This window comes from Heliangelus exortis, chromosome 3, assembly GCF_036169615.1.
Source record: "Heliangelus exortis chromosome 3, bHelExo1.hap1, whole genome shotgun sequence".
NCBI lineage: Eukaryota > Metazoa > Chordata > Aves > Apodiformes > Trochilidae > Heliangelus > Heliangelus exortis.
In genome coordinates, this window is record NC_092424.1 from 6,295,963 (window position 1) to 6,318,974 (window position 23,012).

The 23,012-nt window shown below is 37.6% G+C and overlaps 1 protein-coding gene across 1 annotated transcript in view; it reads left to right on the plus strand.

The window, feature by feature from the left end:
- Positions 1 to 23,012, plus strand: part of ACTN2 (actinin alpha 2) — a 67,402-nt gene that overhangs the window by 1,304 nt on the left and 43,086 nt on the right. Inside the window, exon 2 of the mRNA XM_071739053.1 lies at positions 22,316 to 22,430. Coding sequence (XP_071595154.1) covers positions 22,316 to 22,430 — 115 coding nt within the window. The remainder of the gene's footprint in view (positions 1 to 22,315; positions 22,431 to 23,012) is intronic.

The window sequence follows — 23,012 nt, forward strand, 5'->3', positions numbered from 1 at the left end:
GCAACTCACTTCAAAAACTTATGTAGAAGTTATGCATTTATATCTGATGACAGTGTCCGACCCACTCTTACAGTCACAGCTATATAAAAGCTGGACTATAAAAACATAGCTGTAAAAGTAAGCTTGTAGAGTTGTTTGGACTGGTGGGTTTGCTTTCCATTAGAATCAGTAGAGCCAATATTTTCCTCTCGGTTTTTACCTGTAGCCTTCCTCCTCCTGTGAGTTTTATCTGGTTTTATTCATTTTCCTACATTCACACCTGTTCAGATCCTGCTGTACAGGTACAGTGGGAGAAGTTTTGGGCTAGGTTGAAGTTCACTTTTCTTTATCTACCAACTGCTGAAACCCCTAACCAATTATTAATATCATCAACACTGACATTTGTTTTAAATTGACACATGGTGATCTATTAAATGGTGAACTGTTTTTTAATGTTTTATAATGAGAATTAAAACTATCTTAATGCTTAAGTGCTTCAGTGATTTGAAACTACACAGCCCTTATAGATCATGGTTACATCTGATTAAGATTTCAGAGAATGCTGTTCTCAAGACAAAGAAATAACAGGCAGATTACTGGATAGTCTAGTGCAATTTTTCTGCAATGCAGATAAATGATAAAAAAAATAGAGTTTGGGTTCTATAGACTTTCTTATGTTTACAGAAGAGCAGGGAGCAGTTAGTACAAGACCCCATAGCAATTTTTTTTTTCCATTCATCCAAAGGGACAGTGCTTCAGCAGAAATTCAGTTTCCACACTGGTAAATTCAAACAGACTTTGCTTTACTACCATAGAGAATCTGTGCCTTTGCTACTTTATGTGCCAGGTCCTTGGGCTTTGTTTTAATATTAAAGTGATGCCATATTTAAATAAAATTCAGGAGAGGAAATCCATTCCTTGTCTTGGAAAGGAATCTGGCTTTATTAGTCAATGTAAAACAACTGCTTTCATGATAAAGAGTCTGATAAATGTTACAAAATTTCAAATTTGTGTTTTTCTAGTTGGTGCTAAGACAGCTGCACAAAGTGCTTCTTCAGTTCCTTATTTATTAGGAGAAGATTACAGATTCATGGACCCAGATCTTTGTTTTAACTGGTAATATAATATTGAAAAGTGATCTCAGTGGAGTCCTGGCAGTTGGCAGCATATATTTTCTATTTGACAATCTTGGAACAAACCAAAAATAAATGCCATTGTTTCTATTGTGGGCTGCCCTCTCCAGACTTGCCATTTCAGTGATATGCCTGGTATGAGATCTGTCAACAGATGCTGGTAACACATGATGACGTCCATAGGATTACAATGGATGTGACACCTAATTATAACCATGGTTCATAGAGTATTACAGTCTGCTGTAATCCAGGCTCCTTGGTGGTTGCAGATGTCAGAATAAATATGAAGTACACTATAGGAAAGGAAGCTGAGTTGTAGCTTAGCTCTGACTCAGTGTGAAGAATTTAAGTGCTTTAGTTGGGGTAACATTTAGCCTGTATCAAATCAAGAAAACACAATTTGATAATTTGATACATTAGACACTAGTGGTAAAAACCTGAACAGGATCCTGAAATTGGTAATTTCAGGCAGAAACTTAAAAGAAAGATGAAATAGCAAAAAATGTTTTTATTTTGGATGAACATGGCTTCAGAAGGAACTAATTAGATATCTACAGCCTTGCTGTCTTCTGAACATGTAGATGGCAATCACGAGGCTTCCCAGTACCCTTCTGCTGGCCACGTGTGCTTAAACAGCAGTTGAAAGACCTATGAATGTGGCCCTTTGTTTCTTCAGTACTACATAGGTATGAAAAAGTGTTAGAAATCAAAAAGTCTGGCCAGAGGGGGTGGGATTCTTTTCTTCACTCTGCTCTGTAACCTTAGGGAAGGTCACCTCACCTGAGACCTCTGTTTTTGCACTGGTAGAAAGAAGACAGCAGTGATATTTGTAACATCTGATAGAAGTGGTTGGTTCTGTGGTATGTCAGACTAGTGATTAAGCTGTCTTTCAGTCCCTACCCTGCTGGGCTGGAGTGGAAGTAAAAACCATACTATCTGGTAGTGGCAGTATTAAAATCTGATATTTCTCTCTCCATGTTAAATTTGTTTCTAAAGATTTTAAAATAATCAACAAACTTCATGAACCTTTTAGTTTTCCATAGCCTGTATCCCAGTATAACTATAAATAACATAGGAAAATGCAGTGTCCCTTATCTTAGGAAACCAAGTCCAACAATGTTATTCAAAATACTGTATTGTTTGCAATGTGTTTGGACCACCAACACTGCTTAGTGAGCTCTGTGTTAAATAGTGCTCTTTCTTCTTTGCAACTTTTGCTATAAATACTTTATTGTAGGGGTTTGCTTTTTAAAACTTTGACTTAATGTGGTTTGTTAGTTTTTCAAAGACCTAAGCTTTCAGGATAAAGATCCAAACATTGTGAAAAAACCTTTCTTCAGGATTGTTGTCCTAAATCACTAAGCTGGCTTCATGGATTTCATGTGCCTTCCTCAGTCATTCACACATCTCTGACACTGTTGCACATGCTCCTTGCCTTACTATTATTATTATTATAGATGAATGATCTAATTCTAGCTTGGTCTATGGCCTGATACCACCACTTGGTTAATGCAGAAGGGTTTTGATTCAGGTGCCAATGCAATTACTAACCATTTTGCTCATTTTTCATTTCTAACCATTTTGCTGATTTTTCACACTGGTGTAGAATGAAAAAAATCTTAATGACATTGAATGCTGTGCATGGGTGAGAACTTTGGAAAAGATTCTTTAGGAAAAAAAGCTGTGTCTTTCCAGTCTTCAGCAGTACATATTAGATGACATCTTCACTGTGACCTGTAAGGATTTATGTGCGTTACCTCCTTTGGCTGGTAATACAGCTCCTGTTGTCCTTGCAAATAAAAAATGCATTTGAAAGCTGTATGGGTGACAAATTATTTGGAAGAAACTACCAGGACTATGAATTAGGACATCCTTCTTTTTCTGGTTTTGCTTCAACTTCTGGTTTTAAGTTCAACAGATTTGAGAGGTTCATTGCAGCCTGAAAGAATAATTGACCTTGTGTACAGCCTGGCTTCATTGCCTATAAATAGAGTTACAGTCAGTGTCCTGGGTCGTGCTGAAGTTTGTGTGGTCTTCTGTGGATGAATTCTAAATTGATTTCAGATCCACAGCCTCTTCCAGGAAGAGTCTATCAGAGTCTATCAGATCTACTGATAAGTGAGAAGATGTATGAACTAGTGGAAAGAAACGGCTTCATTCTTCAACCAGGAAGAGGAGAGAAATAACCAAGCCTGAATGAGTGAAAAGGAAATGTGAAGCAGAAAAACATTGGCTGGGGAGGCTGGATGGCAGCAGCAAAATTCAGTACTGTAGAACCATCCTTATCCATTTACAGGCTAAATAATTGTTATGGAGAAAATAGCAGTACCTGCAGTCTGGCATTTCAGCCTAGGTCTTGCTATTTTTCTGACATTATCCATAAATAATAAAAGTATGGGGTTTGATTATGGGTTTGGAGGAGTGGGGGATTGGATAGGGTTTTTTGTTTTGTTTTCTTTTTATAATTGTTTTTTTTTAAGACTGTGAAAAATTGGGGTGAAGCTCCAACAGCAGAGAGAGGAACCCTCTTCTCTGCAAGTCAGCAACAGGAACAGGGTCAGGATGAGAACCAGCAGCGAATGGAGGAGATGTGAGGGAGGCAAAAGGTGTGCTCCTTTCTGGGATAATAGCAGCCTTCTCATTACTTATTCCTAGTGCTTTCTTGTTAATAGTTGGATATTTCTTATATAAATGGGGGTCCATTTCAGGAGGGGATTACATTTTTTAGGAGGAAAGTCTTCCAGAGCTGAAAGCAGAATGATAGTCAGTGGAAACAGCATGTGCTATAGCTGAGTTCTTCACTGCAATTTGCTGTCTCCCTTTCTGTTTATACACAGGATGATGTATGTCTCTTGGGAATTCTCTAAGTTGAAATTCAGGATTTTCTATTACTACTAATAGTTAGAAAAGCAAAAAAATTCATTCTTTTAGACCTATTTTTTTTCTGGTATTCAGCCAGTACTGTGATGTCTTCTGTAGAAGAAAAATGTCTTGCCAAGTAATACACACTGCTGTAGATGCAGAGTTTCAGCACTCCAAGGCCAAATGCTTCTTTTCCAGGTGCATTGAGAATTTTCAAACAGTGGATACCAAAATCCCTAGTATTAAAAACACATATTTAAACTGTATCTTCTTTCCTTTTAAATCCTGGGTGATCTTTAAGTGACTTTCTCAGTGGTCAATGGCCCCATATAAGGTCTGATGCAGAATGTGGTAATCAATGGACATTCTTAATTTTTTTCTGCCTTAGCATGTCTTGATTTTTCAGCAAATGCTATAACTGTCCTAAATATTAAACTCTGATGCAACAGAAGGACATGGAGTTGCAGTTGGTCCAATCCAATGAAAAGCTGCCATGAGAGTATGGTGGAGGGACTCCATAGAAATATGGGATGTGTTTATGGCTTGTTCTGTATGATTGGTCTCTTGGAGGTTAGTGCTTGTTAAAATAGTAACATGTTAAATTCCTCTTGCTGATGTTACTTCCATGGAATGCTGGTTGAGACAATCATGCTGAAAGGATAGTGGAACAGTCATATTTTGTCATATTTTGCTTCATATTCTCTCTTGGAAGTTGTTAATAAGGTGTGTGGCTAAAGAGGGCCTTGACTACTGTGGTGCTGGTGTATGAAAGAAAATTCAAAGAAAGCTGTCAGGAAAATTCCCTTAACTAGAAATGTTTATGGCAGTAGTTATTTTTGAATGGGAGGGTTTTCTTTATCAATATTAAGTGCAAGAAACCAATGTATTATGTTTTCTATTTAAACTCAAACAGCCCTCTCAATGTTTCTGTTTCCATTTCCAAGCCCTTTCCAGGCTCTTCATTATTTTGTTAGCGTTACCAAATGGGTAATTCCTACAGTCCCAATTCAGTTGTTGATTGTCATTGACCCCCAAATATCTGTGGTTATGAAAATAAATTAAACAGAACCATTTTATAATGGGAAGCAAAGGCTACCTGCTCTCACAGACTTCCCCTGAAATCTGTATAGTAAAGTGTTTGCTGATACACTCACCTGATTAGTGAGACAAAGGATTGGAAGAAAGTATGGATCTAAGTGGGTATCCATAAGCTGCAATCAAGGCTCTTAAGAGCTAGAGGAAAGCTGTATGTTAAGTATCTTTGCTATAATCTCTTGGGGGTGGGAGGTCTGCATCCTGCCATAGGTCTGTGGAGAGATGAAGAGAGAAGCATGAGAGGTTGCTTGGTAGAGTACTGGGGGTCTTCAGCTCTGAGACTGCAGTGAATAGGGAATCCACACTTGTAAATTTATTTTCCTGTCTAAGAGAAAGCAGGGCTTAGTTATATTCTGTAACCTAATGAATCCCAGTAAGAAAATATCATGATTATGTATATCACCGATTTAAAAATCAAAGTAAGACAGCTCCACAAGCTGAATTTTGTCTGTTTTTAACCAGTGTGGGTTTTAAGCAGAATTCAAAATCTTCCATCAAAGCCCTTTCATCTTTTTACAAGTGGGACAAAAGGGGTTCCATCATTATGATGTAAAAAGGGGATACCAAATACCTAACATGAATTTCATAGCTGTTGCATAAATTCTGGTCTGTTTCTGTATTGCACTGTATGGTTCTATTGAATTTATGTAATGAGGCTGAGAATTATGTTTCTCTTTAATTGTGAACAAAGAATACTATATAGATATTGGTAGTGTTTTAGCAGTTGTACAGAAGAAAGCATTATGTTTGTATCTGGAATGGAAGTGGACATGATGCAGGAGGAAGCATGTCAGTGAAGCAGAATTAGATGGGAATGTGTGCTGCTTAGCTTTGTTCCAAGTCAGAAGATGTCCCTCCTGCGTGTTACTTTATATCCTTGCAAGCAAACAAATATAAAAGTGCTTACACAGTTGGGAAAGCTGAGTTGTGTTGGATGGCTTTACTGCCAAACATAATTTCTTCTGAGCCCTAATTTATTGGGATAAACAACGTGTAACTGATTTGGAATTTCCCCACTGTGAGTAGTGAAAAGTTGCTGAGTCTGAGTGAATGTCTTCTATGGGTATGTCTTCTTTACTCTCTGCTGATACAAAACCAAGAATGCATTCTCATCAGGAAATCCCTTTCCTCCTAAACTACATTTCATTTTTAGTAGTTTGGGGTGATATTCAACTCTTTAATGCTGGAAGAGCAGCATGTCATTAAATGCTGAGATAGGGGTGTGTGGTGTGTGACTTTTGTTCTTACCACTGAATTTTTTTGTCTTTAAATATGCCTCATGTAGAGAGACTTGGTGCATAAAGCTGGTCATAACTTTACAGGTACTATACAGTGCTCTTTCTCTACCTGACAAAATTAGGTAAGATGCCCCTTTCCACAGCACTTAACCAGCAAACACAATGTTACGATCACCCCCTATGACTGGTATCTGTACAAATGCTATAGTAGCTCTTCCTGCTAGTTCTACAAGTAACTCTTTAATACTGGTTGAGATAGCATGGTCCTAGTAATCCTAAAACTACTGTTATGAGGGGATTACTGGGCAGATGTTACTGCCCTGCAGAAACAGAGCATTTGCAGAAATAGAGGTAGAAGACTCTGAAATGCAATCTTCTCCTTTTAGGAAAGTGTACCACTTGAAATGTTCAATTGTAGAAATGCACTTCATTCTTCAGAAGGCCTCTCCAGAGGGAAATAGAAGCTGACAGTTGTCTGGCTAATGTTTAGTTAGTTTCTATTTTTGGACCTCAAATTTCCATGGGTTCACACAAGTGAGAGAATTACTCCTGAATTTATATCCTAAGTGCATGAATGGGCACTGCTGCTCCTATGTCTGGTCCCTGTTTTCCCTGCTTTTCAGTTAGAGTGCTGTATCACTTTGTCCAAAAGTGGTTGTAATACTTATGTAATGGCTTTACAAATGAAAGTTCTGTGTTTACTGTACCTGATAACGATTAAGACTTTTCTAGTTACTTCTAATTCTTCCTCCCTACTGCTCTTAACTGTTAGAATCCCTTCAACTTGAAATCTGATACTTGTTCTTATTTCTCTTGAAAAACCTGTAAAAAAAAAATCAGTCTGCCCATCCATTCCTTTGATAGCAAGCAAAACCTAATTTAGAGCAGATGGCTTCTACTCTGAACTGCCCCCTAGACAAGCCTCGCTCACCCTCACTACCATAGCAGGAGTCTGCAGAAAGTGGCTACCCTCGTCTAAAATTAGCCCCTGTGATTATTTCTTAAGCATCTAAGGAAACACTCATATTTTTAATAGGTGTTGAACACCCAGGCATTTCCATTGACGTCAGGAGGAACTTCTGTCTATTTTGCACTTCTGAAAATCAGGCTGCTATTTTGGAACTCACAGAAAGGCTTAAACATCTTGCATGAAGTGGTATTTTTTAGCTCCGTTTTATGTTTCATCTTGGCACCAGTGTAGTGTTTCACTGCTGCAAGACTTCAGAGTTTGCACTTCTTCATTTGAATAAAACTGGTACCCAGCTACTCTAAATACTAATTAAAAAAGATTCAGGAATTATTGTGTAGCTCTGGGGGATTATTTCACCTAAATGAATTTCTTTAGGCTGTGGAAAACCTCTGTAGTCCAAGTTTATCTTCAGCTGTATCACCATGTGTTTTCTTTGTCAGAGCAGCTGAACAGCTTTGACCCTACTCCTATCTGTAGACTTCCAGTCCCCTTCATTTGCTGGTGCAATGATCTGCTATAAACCAGATCACTGAAGAAATTTGAAACAACCCTCCCTGTTCTTACCACTTCTTAATCCCCAATAATTTCAGTAACGTAGTTTGCAGCACAAGAAGCTCTGTCTGTACACGTACTTATTATACACAATGTACGTATCATCCATCTAGCATTGACAAATAAAATGCAATACCCGAGGCTGCAGTTTATTTGCTTTCCTTTTGTCTGTAGCCTTCATTTCCATTATTGAGCACAGGTCCCAGCATGGCTCCTCTTAATAATAGATATGCTATAAACAAATAACTGTGAGTTTAATTGACAACACAGTTTGCTATCACAAACACTGTACTGTCTAAAACAGAGTTGTTTATGCTTTCAGCAGTTACAACCATGGCTGTTTGTTATTTACCCATCTATTCTTAGCTAAGTGCTTGAGAACATGTTACTTTGTTAAATTTCATATACATCTGATTAAGCCATCCAAAGATGGCTTTGTATTCTGTTTTTAAGAATACCTCTGTAATTTAGGAACCTGAGCCTCACTAAAAATTATGTAGAAACCTTGGAATTTTTCTGAAAGTCTGGTGGCTTTTAAATATTTTTTAAATGTTACTTTATGGCTGATGCTTCATAAAAAAACCCGGAGCTTATAAAATGAATCCAATATGTTTAAGAAATATCTTGAACAGCAGAGGTTACCAGGTTCTTTAAAAAACAGATTCTTAAAAAAATCATGAACTCAAAAATCTATTTTTAAATCATCAGTTACAATAGTAAAGAAATTACCCTGGACAGATGCTTTGTGTACTGAGAAATATTGCACTGAATAACCTGGCGTATGTGCCACAGAAGAGCTTTTTGTTGCACAGTTGGGAATTAAAGCATGAGGTTTTCCTTTCTCTCTAAGAATCTCAACTGGAACCTTAGTTTGAATTACAAGTGAAACTAGATTTGGTCATCTTCAAGTGTAATACGTAACAGAGTGCAAAGATGAATTTTACTCTCTAAATTTCCCTGACATACTTTTCCCATCATTTATTGATGTCAGGGACTTAGAGGTGTGAGTTGCTGTGTGTGGAACTGAAAAAACTTTAAAAATCTGTTTTAGCTTTATTAGTCAGGAGACCTTTTTTTGGTGATGGAAATGTTTTGAAGAATGTTGATAAATTGGATAGGAACCTGCTTTTATACCACTCTGATTGAGTGTATTGACCAATTTATAATGGATTTACTTCCTTACCTGGCAATGTAGTATATAATTACTGGATCAAGATAGCATGGTGAAGAAAATCAACAGAGAAAGCAAGAGAAAGACATTTGGAAATCCAGTCTACTAAATCCTGGATTAGCCTACTTTAATTAATCCTTCTATTTCCAGAGGGCATACCTTTAGTTCCTTCCATACTGTAATGTGTGAATGTTTCTTTCATCTCCTCCTAAATAGTATTTGGTCATTTAGATTCATATCTACTGAAACAAAAATGTTAGACAGCACTCTCTGTGATAGTTCAGGAGCTCTTGTGAAACTGGGAGGAACACTGTAGGGCACAGCTGGAGGAAGGACTGGAGACTGCAAAGGAGAATAGAAGATGTTATCTCTTTATTAGAAGGGTTTTTTTGGCACTGATAGAGTAGTGGTAATGCATCCTCTTTGTTTTATATACTTGAGAGAAAGCCCCAGGCTGCATAAAGGGCTTTGAAGCACACCTGCAGATTTGTCCACCACAGTTTTTGAGACCCTTTTTATATTGCCTATAATTTGGGTTTATCTCTCCCCAGGGAGAGGCCAATATAATGATAATGCTTTTATTCCAGTGAAGTGACCACTTGGAAAAAAAATAGAAAGAGAGAGAGACCAGAAAAACAGCTGGTTTTCTGCTGTTTTGTAAAACAAAGTAAAAACTTATATTGCTGAAACAGCTCCTTTCCAAAGACATTGGCATTTTTACTGTGAATGCTTTTTGAAGATGTCTCTTGTTTTGTAGATATCCATGAAATAGAAATGCTGAGCATGGAAGTTAGTGCTTCAGAATTAACTCCTTCTGAGCCATGTCAAAATGAATGAATTTCTTTATTTTTATTATTTGACTCTAACAGTTAAACTTTTAAATGGGTATTTTGCTCCCATGCCATACACCTTTTTCTTTCCTTGTGTTCCTTAGTTTTTTTCAGTAGTCATCTCCCTGACTGGCTGAGGAGAGGTATCTTTTGGACAGCATATTTTGAAATATGAAGTTATATTTCTATATAAATGCAAAAATGCAGTCTTTATTTCATAGGTGATATTCCATTAAAGCATTTATAAAATGTGCACAACTTTGCATCACCAGCTTTGTGCAGTGTAGTGGCAGATGTATTTTGATGCTCTGACAACTGAGTGTGAGCTGATTTATTTGTAGTTATCCACTGCAAAGTTTTGTGGTGTAAAGTGGTCAGGAATGCTGTGTATGCTGTTAGCTCCACAGCCATACTACCTCAGGTTGCAATGTCAGAATTACTCAGTTTTAATAGTGTAAATTCAAGCTCTGTAAAGTATGGTGCATTGGAACAGAGACTTTTTGGCTGCTGTGCTCTAAAGTTAGGTTACCCTATTAAAGGAAAATACTGTTGTGCCATGCAAATAGTTGGCAGTCCTCAGAGGTTGAGTCTGGATGCTGCACACTCCCAGTCACGCTGTGTGGGAGTACTGTGTCTATGGAAAAGGCACAGGTCCTTGTGGGTGCTGCTTCTCTGTTTCTGCAGATTTCAGTAGGAGACATTGTGAAGGGCAAAATTTGGCAGTGTTGCATTTAAAAAAAACCCCAAATCTGCCACGATCTCTTAATTTTTAAATTATTAAATGCTAGACACAATATCACCTCTTGAAAGAGATCAACATGTCCGTAAACTTTTCTTTTGATGGAAATAAAAAGTCAACATCTGAAAATTAATTAAATCAAAAGCCATTCATCTAAAATAAATTATCCAAAACTTCTCATTTGTATGTTTCCATTAGTCTCTCCTTTGTTTTGTTTTAAAATCTCTGCTCCCATTACAGAACACTGTTCTGAATGCTTGTGAATCACAGATACTTTTTTAATGAATATTTATTTTGTGAGGCTTGTGAGATGAGTTCTTTCACTTGCTCCTGCATTTTAAATTTGCAGGATGTGCTGTACAAGACTGTAAAATACTTCACAATCACTCAATTTTAGAGATGAACAGAGTTCTACTAATTATGCATTTGTAATTTTCAATCCGTGGTGCATATTTACATTTCTTCTCTACTCTGGGATAAAGATTTTGGACAGATATGTAAAGAGGTTTTACTGCATGAAAGACGTTGTACAAAAAGCTGTGGAAAAGGAAAGACTTAAATGCTGAGTCTTTACTCACTGTCTGTCTTTTCACTCTCATTAGAGAATGCAATTTAATATGGGGGCTATTATAACTTGGAAATTTGTTAGTAATTTGAGAACTTTATGTTTACTTCACAGATTATACCAGTTATTTACCATTCTGTAGTGCTAATCTTGTACCTTGAGCATTTTAATGCATTAATTATATGTAATCCAAAAAATTCAGAGGTATTAATTCTATTATGACAAGATACTAACATACCTGTTTTTTTACATAGAAGACAAAGAGAATAGTGTAATCAGAAAGATAGTGTGTTATTGTAAATGACATCATACATATTGTTCTTGAAGTAGAAGGGAAAATGAGAGGTAAGATCACTGCTAAGAGCAAGGGGTTGCTCCCCATCCCTCCACTTATCTAGAATGAATTATCCACGGCTGCTATAAGCCAGCTGAATGTTGCCATTTGGGCAAAGGGTTCTTAAAGAGTATTGCCTGAATGCTGTTTGTGACCATCTTTTATCAAGGAATCATGCATATGATGCAAATGAAGAAACTATACTGCAAAATAGTCCTTCATACCCAAGAGAAAGCTGATTTGCAAAATCCTGACCTTTGCCACCTCTTAGCAAGGTGGTGACAATATTAATGAAAAGTTTCAGGGTTGCAAAGCCTTCAGAGGGGAATATTCTAACAGCTCCTACACCCCAGCTCATGATGAAAGATAACCTTGTACTGAAGATGGACTTTTAATTTATTGCTTGGGGATGTGTCTGAGGGGAACCTTTCACTTTTAGGTCAATGTTTTGAACCCAGGCCAGGTGAGTAAGTGACAAGGTTGCTAATACACACAGGCTGTTTGGTAATGTCTATGAGGTGAGTTGTATTCTCAGTTTAGCTCTCAGGGGGACAGGTGTCCCCATCACTTAAACCACCAGAAATGGCAGCTTCGTTGGTGGTGCCCAAAACTGACCTTATTAGTGAGAGGTAGGGACAGTGACTTTTCATCCCAGAGGTGAAAGCTAAGAATTTCTCTATGTGAAAATGTTTTCTCAGATTGCATCTGTGGGGTTATTCACAGTCATTGCTATTCTTAACAGGCCCCTGAGCAACTTCTTTCTCCATCAGTAAGTGGCTGTCAGATTTCATAGTTGACTAAGACTTTAAGGAGGGAAGGATAACTGTCATGCAACTAGATTTACAGTTGTAGGTAACTGCTTTGTGATAAACAACTAACTTTGGTTTTTAAATGTAGAATTACCTTTAGATGACTGAGAACGGATGCTGAAGATGTTAGTAACTGTTACCTGTTGTTTTCCATCTGTTCAAAGTAGGATCTGATTTTGATTAATTTTACAGTTCTTTATCTACAAGATATTTAGAGTTTTATCAAATTAGTAATCTTTCTTGCTGCTATTTTTCTTTTTGAGTTTTTTTAGTATAGTGTTTGAGCACCTCAAATATTCCCTAAGAATATTCCCTTAGAAAGTGACATGGGAGGCTTTATTATTATCCTTGAATGCAGAAGGAGGACACTTAAAAGTGCTTAGCTGTGGCTAAAATCTGCTCCCATTGTTGTTGAAAGGCTTTTAGTCCCATATGAGGAATCATGGGTCATAAAATGCTAAACATCTTGGACAGTAAAAGCATTTTTAAAGTGTCTGTCTTAAGTGACTTAAAGATTGTTGCAAAGTTGGGAAGAAAATGTCAGGAAGAAAGTGTCAGGATCTCTTCTCCAGGATCATAATACAAATTTCAGGAAATCTCTATACCCATAGAACATATCACTGCATCCACTTCCATTTTAATTTGGTTTACATTTAGCTTTTTATTTCTGCCTATTGACTTTGAATCTTCTTTCTCTCTATCCTGTTACATTTCTTTATCTTTGTTTCTTTATTATTCTCTATCTTCACCCTTCTACTTTCTTTTTCTCCAACAGCCCTGACAAATTTCCAGTATTATATTTCTTTTTTCTAAGGTACATTAGGGAGTCGTATGAAAGCAGGAGAGGGAAATAGGGGTCATCACAGGAAAGAACACCTTGACAGAAACAAAATCTACAGCCACCTGTTGCATGCCAAGTGCTTGGATTCCTAAAAGGGAGTTGTTCCTTGGTTTGTAGGCTCTGTATAACATATACCTAAGTTTGTAGGGCTTTTCAGCTATAGAATCCAGAAGGGAAAAAAATCTTGTTTATTCTCATTTTTCAAGGCTGCAGTGTAGATGTTGATGAGGCTGAGAATTTTCCATGAGCATCACAGAAAGTACAACTGGGAGAATCTAGGAAAGCATTTTAGTCCATTCCCCTACTTTGGGCAGGAGCAAATATGCTCGTGCTGTTCTCGACACCTTTATCAGACTCATCTTAATGATGTCCAAGAATCATAGAATCATAAAATGGTTTCAGTTGGAAGGGACCTTAAAGATCAAGTATTTCCAACAAAGCATTCCACATTTACCCAGCCAATCTCTTCAAGTGTTTCACTGCTTCTAAAGTTAAAAATTAATCTGAATCTTTCTCATTATTGTTTCAGCTCACGACTATTGATCTTAAGCTCTAACTCCAGTGAACACAGGACTGATTTATTCTCTGTTGTGACTTCTTAAGTATTACTCTCTCTTCAAACTTCTCATGATTAAACTTGCCCAGTGGTTCTGTATTTTGCATAGATGAAGCTTTCTAGAATTTTATTATTTTCATGGCTTTTTCATGCACTTTCTCCAACTGGTCCATATTCTTCTTGAATTCTGTGCACGAAAAAGGGGACAATATTGCAGCTAATGCCTTTCCAGCACTGAGAAGTTCGGAAGAAATACTTAAGGTATTGATACAAACCATTTTTTCTACATAGACATTCCAATATTCTATTTACCTTTTACAAAAGCACATTTTTAAAAAAACAGGCTAGGTTGTGATTGACTCCCCAGATCCTTCTCTTCAATGCCAGTACTTCTCCATCCTGTGTTTTTGCAGTTATTTATTGCTGGAGGAATGCAGCACTCCAGACTTCTTGGTAATCTGCATCTAGCTTGCTTCAGGTCATTTTACTGATTTGTCAAGATTAGTGTGAATTGTAGCTCTGTGATGAAATGTGCTTACAGACCCATCATTTTCCTGTCATATTCAAATGTTATAACCATACACTTCATTCTGTCATCTAAATGACTGAGTATAGTATAGGAAATTGTTCAAGGCAGATCCTACAGAATAATAAGCCCTTCCACTTAATAGTGAGCCATTACTCACCATTAGTAGGTATAAGCTCTCCATCTTGCTAAACACCCTTTTCCACTCTTTTTTTTAAATTATTTTTTTTCTTCCTAATATGGCTTAGTGTTCAGTTTTCCTCTTAGATAAATAGCTCTCCGCTGTTGCAACCAGCTCAGTTAGGTATGTGACACAGAAAAGATCTGCTTCTGCAGAGTCCTGGTGGAGCTCCTTTAACATACTTTAGCTTAACTAGTGGAACTGGGACCAATGGCTAGAGTTAAAAATTGTGGCTAAAAAATGGCTAGACAAAATTGTGGGTGAAGATCATGTATGTACCTAAATGCAGGCTTAAGACAGGTAGCACAACAGAAGTTTTTGCTTGCTTGTCCTTGCAAGTTTAGTTTTTAAAATATATGATTACATTCTGCAGAAGCTGAGGCTTGTTGACTAGCAGAGTTTCCCACTTTTGCATAAATAAAATATGCCAAACCTTCTATCACCTATAACACTGTTTCTCCCTTTATTATTAAATTTACCACATGTAATCTTACCGTAGACCACTCTGGACTGCTTAGTGATAGGAATATGTTAAGAAATATTCAGAATTTAAAGAGTGCACCAGTAGACAGTATTTTTCCCCCTGATAGTTCCTTTGTCTTTCTAATTACTTTACCTTAACAAATTGAGTAGTTTGTAGTTATATTGTAAAGACAAGAACAGGCAAAGCTCTCTTGCAGTTTTTATAATGCATGATAATGCTTTTACTAAAGATATTAATTGGATTATTACCTCTTTTATTTTGACATTATTTTTCTGAGCAGGGTTCTTGTATTTGGTTGATTCTTGAAATTCCAAAAATGAAAAGCAGACTTAGACCAGAATTGTCCTACAGATCCTGAATACTTTTTAGTTTCAAATGGAATTTTAAATGTTGCATGTGCTCCTGTTTCTAAAATGTCAATGTTTCTGATTGCAAATACATTTAAAGTAGGCAGAATTATTTTTAAGTGGTGAAAATACACAAGTGGACAACCCTATTGGACTGCAACTCACATATTTGGATCATACAGATGCTGGTTTCTGTAAAACTTTCATAAAGGGGTGTCATCAACAGTAATGGAAAAGAAAGAAGCTTCCTTCAGGGAGTAGACTTGTTGTAGCATTACACTGATGTAGCATTACACTTTCCATCAAAGTCCTGAGTTGCCTGAAGACTTACCTCAGTTTTCATGCTTAAGACTGGTGCTTCTCTTTCACGTGGAAAGATTGCCTGCAAACTTCTGTCTTTTTGTGTTACCTCAGGTGATCCTATAAAGATGCTATCTGTCTGCTGCTAATAAAACTTGAAATATTTTTAATGTTTCAGCTTATCCAAAGACCTTCTGAAGCCTCTAAGCTTATTTTCCTTCCTGTTCTCCCCTTGAGAAAAAATAAGGCTGAGGCAAGAGCAGTGCATGTACTGACCCATACTGAATTTTCCATACATCTTTCCATGTCCTGAGTTTTCTTCCATTTTAGACCAATGGGACAACATAACCTTTCTGTGTTATCTCCTCTGAAAGAAAGAACTCATGATGTCACCCATAGTCGTGTTCTTGCCATTTCTTGGGTTCAGGCTTGCTAAATTATTCTTTAATGGATATTTACACACTCTGTTGTGGTGGTTTGGCTTTTTTTGGGGGGAAGGGTTTTGTTAGTAGTGATCACTGTAAACCAGACATACAATCATTCAGTGCTGGGCAAGGGTTGCATGTTTTACAGGAAGCCCTAGACCTCCTCTGTAAGGACTGAGGTCTCCACAGATTCTTCATGCAAGCAAAATGCTGAATGCTAGCAGTACATGTGGTGTGCTGTGTTGATGACATCTCCTGTGAGTGATAAAATTAAGGAACTGTGGTGAAATTCACTTAGTTACTAGAGCAGATCTGCTGGTGCAGAGGATGCTGGCTTGTCATCTCTGACACCATATACTCAGCTCTATGGATGTGCTGCAGCAGGGAGGCCTTTCCCAGCTTTGGATCTGGGGACCTCGTGATGGAGTTTCTACTGATGTCCTTTGTGGGATGGTTCTGTACCATCCTTTCTGCTGGTCCCAGGAATTTGGCTTTGACATATTGCCAGTGGTTTGAGGGTTTCCTTTTAATAATCTTTTGGAACAGATTAAACATTTCTCCTACCTTGGCCTTCATGGCATCCTTCACTGTGTGTTCCCCGTGCTTTATTTGAGTTGCTGCTGTGCTCTGGTGAGTTCAGGGATGTGATGTGAGGTCTGTAATTTAGTGATAGAATCCCACTGTGCCTATTGAGTGTTTTGGTGTGATCCAGTTGTACTGCTGAAACACCTGATATTGTTACTCTAGTTATTTTACTACCATGTCCCAATGCATTTAGGTTTGCTCTGTAAAGGAAAATAAAATCAAGGGGACAGTTAATGATAATTCAGACCAGCAAGTAAGATGAAAGATTTTATTTACTTTCAATTCATACAAATATACTCATGCACCTAACATACTAAAAGTACAGCTCATATCAGTGTTCTAAGAACATCTAAAAGATGCCATGTGTAGTTATCTGTCTGCATCAAGCTATTTTATAAAGTCTGTGCAATTTGCTGCTGTCTTTAACCTTCATGTCCCTTCTTTTGGAAGCAGAATTAAACAGTTAGGAGAACGAGGGCCAGCAAAGACTGTATCCCAAGCCCAGAGAAAAACCCTGATCTTGCAGTCATTAGAACACTGTGTGGACACAGGAGCTAGGGGATCATCTTGCAGATTCACAACTTATATTTTAAAACATAGATAACAGACAGATGGGAAATTCTTCAAGGGGAAACCTCAGTCTGGCCTAGTGGGAATGTTCTGGCAGAGCTCTTTCTGTAACACCCTTGCCATGCTCTCAGAGCCCAGTAATGTTCTATATAACTACAGACTGAATCACTGCAACTCATTTAGCCTAGAGGTAAAAAAGACTCTCAGCTAGCACAAGTAGAGAGGAAAAATACTTTAGAAGAGGAGCTAAAAAGCACAGGTTTAAGAAATGAACCTGAGGCAATTAGGGGTGATGCATATGTATATAAACAAATATGTTTAATGTTTATATTTAAAGTTAATTTTCTTCAGGTGTGTTCTGCTCTGGGTATTAGACTTTAAAGTCCACTTAAAGTGAGTTGTACTTCTGGTTTATAATAATCTATATTATTAATAATTTACTTGACAGACACAGGAATTACTAAATTTCCTATTAGTGCAATATTTTCCATAACTCAGGTTAAAATTGGACTTTGTCTGTATTTTCTCATGTGAATCCTACAGAAAGGCTAGAAACTCAAACAACAAATGATTCGTGCATCACTTGCCTTTCTGGAAGAGGTTCAGACAAGCTGGTACATCCTTTTACAATCACTCTTAGTTTTTAAAACCTGTAAATATTATAGTAGACAGAAAGTTGTTTGAGTTGGAGAGAGTGAAAGGCTGTGTTACTTTGTTATGAGATACACGTACTGAAGCCCAAAAAGGCCAGCTTTCTCTGTTTCAATACCTAGTAGGATATGAGTCTCCAACCCTTGATTGGGCTGGACCCACTTCTCATTTTTAGTTCAAAGTGCAGGTAAATAAATCTTCCTGATTTCCACTTCCTGTGGAGTGTACCCACTGTATATGTCCCCATGCAAGTTATGCTGCTGTTCTGGTGATGTCCATTTTGTTTCACTATCAGTGTCAAACTAGAAATTTAACCTGTATCTTCAGCAGGTGGAACAAGCTGTCTTGTGACAAACTGATGGGTAACAGGGGGTGGTAACTGGTGCTTTCTTAATTCTCTTTGTCCTTATTATCACATGCACACATGAAACTTGCTGTTACATGCATCTTGTTTTTTTGCTTTGCAGCACTGTCAAAAGTATGTTATCATTACACTCACAAAAAAAGAATGTGTGGGCTTTCTCAGGAGTGTAAGGCAATTTGGCTCTCAGAGATATCAATTTTCCATCAAAGCATTTTTCATGTCCATTTTTCATGTGTAAACTCATTTGTCTGTGGTGAACATACACCTATTACTAGTGGACATACCCTATTTTTTCAGCATTAGCTGCAGTTGATTGATAGTTGATGTGGGATAGCTCCTTTTTCTACCCTTTTGTTGCAATTCTACTTCTCAAGGCCTTATAGAATTAAGTGGCCTGAGGTAAGTTTTTCTTTTCCTCAGATACACACTTGTGTCAGTTCTATGAATCCAGATTATGAAAGATAGGCTATTGGCAGCCTTCACAATAAGGCTAAGTGGGTATAGAGCATAAAAAGCAGTCCCTTTTCTATAGTTAGCTTTTCTAAAATAGACCTGTGACAGCAGTAGACAATTCATAGTGCATTAAAGCAACATTTGCCTGTGGGACTCAGAATTACTTGGCTCCCTGCCCTGCATCCCCTCTTCTGTGGTCTCTCATCTAAGAATGTCAGCAAAGGTTTCTTTTGCAATAACAACTTTTGAAAGGAGAATTTTTTTTTATTATTTTAATTTGTACAGCTTCCTATGGTAAATAAATTCTAAAAAGAAATGTCTAGCTTTCTAGGAAGATATTTGTATCCCTCCTGGTATTACGCTTGGTGCCTTCAGTCCTGCCTTGTTTCTCTGGGCAATCTGATACTCTGAAATGTGCTCTACCAGTCAGCAGAAAAAGGAATTTGCTTTGTCTAAGTCATTTAATAGCTTTTAAATCCCAGTGGATTACAAATTTGCAGGGTACTGTATGCTGGTTCTATCTTGATCTCCAGGACTTAAAGATGCTTTGAATTGTTTCTTAATAGCTACGAATAGAACTGTTAGTTAAAGTCAAAGCAGTGAGAACAAGTGGTATCACAATAAGAATAGAAGGGTGAGGGCTAGATAAATGAGGGATTGCAGAAGCTGTTAAAATTTGCAAGTTAAATTTTGCAGCAGCTTTAATATAGACACTTATGGATTGCATCACTGAAACATAGCAAAAAATTCCTGAAGCAGCATTCCTATAATCAAGTTTAGTCCTGGGACAATAAACCAGTTTGGAAAGTACCAGGCTATGAAGTCACATGCCAAGAGTCTGCTGTAATGTACTGCAGTGACACTTTCTGTGAGGCAAAAGAAACCTCTCATGAGGGGATGGCACCATTCTGTAACCCTGTGCACTGGTGAAGCACAAAGCTCTGAGAAACATTAGTTTAGAAAAAATACAAATTTCTTACTCTCAATATAGAAGATAATCTAAGCTGTCTAGACAAAAATGGTCTAAATAAAGACTCCATGCACATTAGAATGCTTAAGCAGAAGTTGTTATCTCATGAATGGAGGCTTTGTAATTCCAAGTTTAACCTTCAGAATGTCAAACCCCAATATTAATGTAAAGAATCTTAAATAACCACAAAAATAAAAATGCAGCCCATAAAACCAGTGACTGCCATCAAACTATGTATTGAAAACAGTTTGACTCATCAGTAGTAGCATCTTTTCCTTGTTTATATCATAGCACCTTTGGCTTCCTAGTGCCTTCAGAAAATCAACAAGACTGAGAAGAGAGTATGAATCAGATTTGTACTTTTAAGATTTCTCAACTGGCGGGATCTTTTCTATTGAAGTCTTAATTAAATGGAAATTGGGGAAGGCTCATTCATGTGACTGATGTGTGGTCAGAATGTTCACCATAAATGTCTAAAAGAAGAGAAGGAAATGACTGAGGTTTTTTTCCAAATTCCTGTTTGAGTTTAGCATGGTGTGCTTGGAACAATATCTTCTTAAGGTATGAAATCTGCCTAGAATTTACAAGATTCAGGCCCAGGGAAAGTTTTTGCCTTCATCTACTGGTCTTCCTTATTCTGAGACATCAGAAATTAAATTGTATGTATAAGAAAACTAAAAAAAAAAACAGAACACCAAACAAACAAACAAACAAACAAAAAAAAACAGGCAAGAAAAAAGAAGGTCAAAGGAAATTTCATATTGATGGTGGGGATTTAGGATGTATTTTATTATTTACTATTTTAAATATTATAAATGCAAAGCCTCTGCCACTGTCCCAAATGTCATCCTTGTCTCTAAATTGGAGACACATGAACGAGATGGATGGACCACTTGGTAGAAAAGGAACTGGCTGGGTGGTTGCACTCAAAGAGTTGTGATCCACATCTCCATGTCCAACTGGAGATCAGTGATGAGTGGTGCTCCTCAGGGGTTGGGGATGGTACCAGTGTTGTTTAACAGCTTTGTTGCTGATATGGACAGTGGGGCTGAGTGCACCCTCAGCAAATTTGCTGATGACACCAAGCTGTGTGGTGTGGTTGACACACTGGAGGCAAGGGAGGCCATCCAGAAGGACCTTGACAGGCTTGAGAGGTGGGCCCATGACAGCTTTATTAAGTTCAACAAGGTCAAGTGCAAGGTCCTCTACATGGGCTGGGGAAATCCGTCATGAGACCCCACCTGGAGTACTGTGTCCAGCTCTGGGACCCCCAGCACAAGAAGCACATGGAGCTGTTGTAGCAGGTTCAGAGGAGGGCCACAAAGATAATCAGAGGGCTGGAGCACCACTCCTATGAAGACATGCTGAGAGAGTTGGGGTTGTTCAGCCTGGAAAAGAGAAGACTCCAGGGAGACCTAATAGCATTCTGCCAGTACCTGAAGGGGCTACAGGAAAGTTGGAGATTGACTTTTTATAAGGGTGTGTAGTGATAGGACAAGGGGGAATAGTTTTAAGTTAAAAAAGGATAGATTTAGATTTGGTATTGGGAAGAAATCCTTTACTGTGAGGATGCTGAGACAGTGGAAGAGGTTGCCCAGGGAAATTGTGGATGCCCCCTCCCTGGAAGTGTTGAAGACCAGGCTGGATGGGGCTTGGTGCAGCCTGGTCTGGTGGGAGGTGTCTCTGCCCATGCAGGGGGAAATCCCTGTTTTTCAAGGTCCCCACCAACCCAAACCATTCTATGATTCTATAATTTACAATGTTTTTAGAACTATTGTCATTCAACATAGCAAAAGAAGGGAAATTCCAAGTATATGACAATTTCAAATCAACTTACCAAAAACAGACACTGAAAAGAAAGGAGAATTGGTCAGCGGACTGAGAAGCAATGGATAATTGCAAATAGAAGTCTGATTTTAACTACTAAATTTTATAATAGCTCATGTTTTGATTTCATTCACACAAAAGGTAATGTGTATATTACCTTTATAGATCAAAGGAATTGGTTCTGCTTTTCAACTCTACAAATAAAAGAGACTTGGTTATTCTCTGTGGAGAGAGAAATGCTTATGGTTGCTTCTATGACCCTTTTTGTAGCTGCATTTGTTTGCTTCATGAAGTTGTGGTAGTTTTCTGAAAATGATACAATACAGTTTAAAAAAAAATCTCCTGCCTTAGGAAAGGAAGGCAGGAGCTGCACTGTCTGAATGTGAACTTCTGCACCCGAATTATTTCAAGCTTTCAAAATCCATTCTAATTGTCCCTGTTTTCAAAAGACATTCTGTTTCTCACTGTAGTTACAAATAGGGGCAGATGCAATTCTGCTGGTATCCTTGCTGTGTAAAGTCTCTCTTCAGTTACTTCATCCTGAAGAGTGTTCTCACAACTTCCTGCCTGTGAAAAATGCATAACTTGTCCCTGGCATGGATATTCTATGTAAGAATTGCTTGACAGATAAGTGTCAACATAAAGTTGTGTGCTCATAAGATGTTATGTTTAGTATTAACTTAGATAAATTTTGCCTTTATGTGTAGAACTTTTTTGGGGGATGCGTTTAAAAGCTGAATCTAGCACAAAATTCCTTCTAAGCTGGCAAATCTTTGCGTCTTTGTGAACTTCTGGGATGAGAATTTTGAACTCAAACATATGTAGAATGAATAGGAGTTGGACATTCAGATTGCTAAGGCATCAGTGAAAATCTCAGTTACAGCTTTTAGTAAGATGACTTAGCAATTGTCTTGGAAAATGCCTTGTTGACAAGTATTTTTTAAATTTAATATTACAGACGTTTACAGCCTGGTGCAATTCCCACCTCAGGAAGGCAGGAACACAGATTGAGAACATTGAGGAGGACTTCAGGAATGGCCTCAAACTGATGCTCCTATTGGAAGTTATCTCAGGTTGGCTAAAATAATGTTTGCTATGTATTTGCAGCATGCTAACTGAATCAGTTTTAAAAGAACAAAAAATGCAAACAATTCAAAACAGTGAACAAAAATGCTTAAGCAGGATGAAAAGTGAGTATAATGTATAATGTCTTTGCTTTGCTTTTAATGTCTTTATTGGATTAAAGTGATTCAAAAGTGAGTGCCTAACATAAAACTAGATCAATATCTAGTCACCAGTAAAAGGTGTAATTTTTCAGAAGGGTGGAACAGCCAAGAACTCCTGTTGACTAACTGATATAAACTCAGTCTGTCACTCATTTTATACTTTACCCAGAGGGGCAGTCCCTGAGGTACATTCAGAATGCCTCTGAATGAGAAGGGAATAGCTCAATTTACGTTCACACAGGAAAGGTGAAAAAGGACAAGAAGATTTTTAAGATTTCTTCATGGAAAAGAGTTTACATCTTTGCTGGAGATTTCAGTGTCAAAAGAAGATCTTCAAATGATCACCCTTCATGAAATGGAGAGCCATATTTTCAGAAATTAATCTTGTTTGTGATCATTTGAAAAGATAAATTCATTCAAACACAGAAA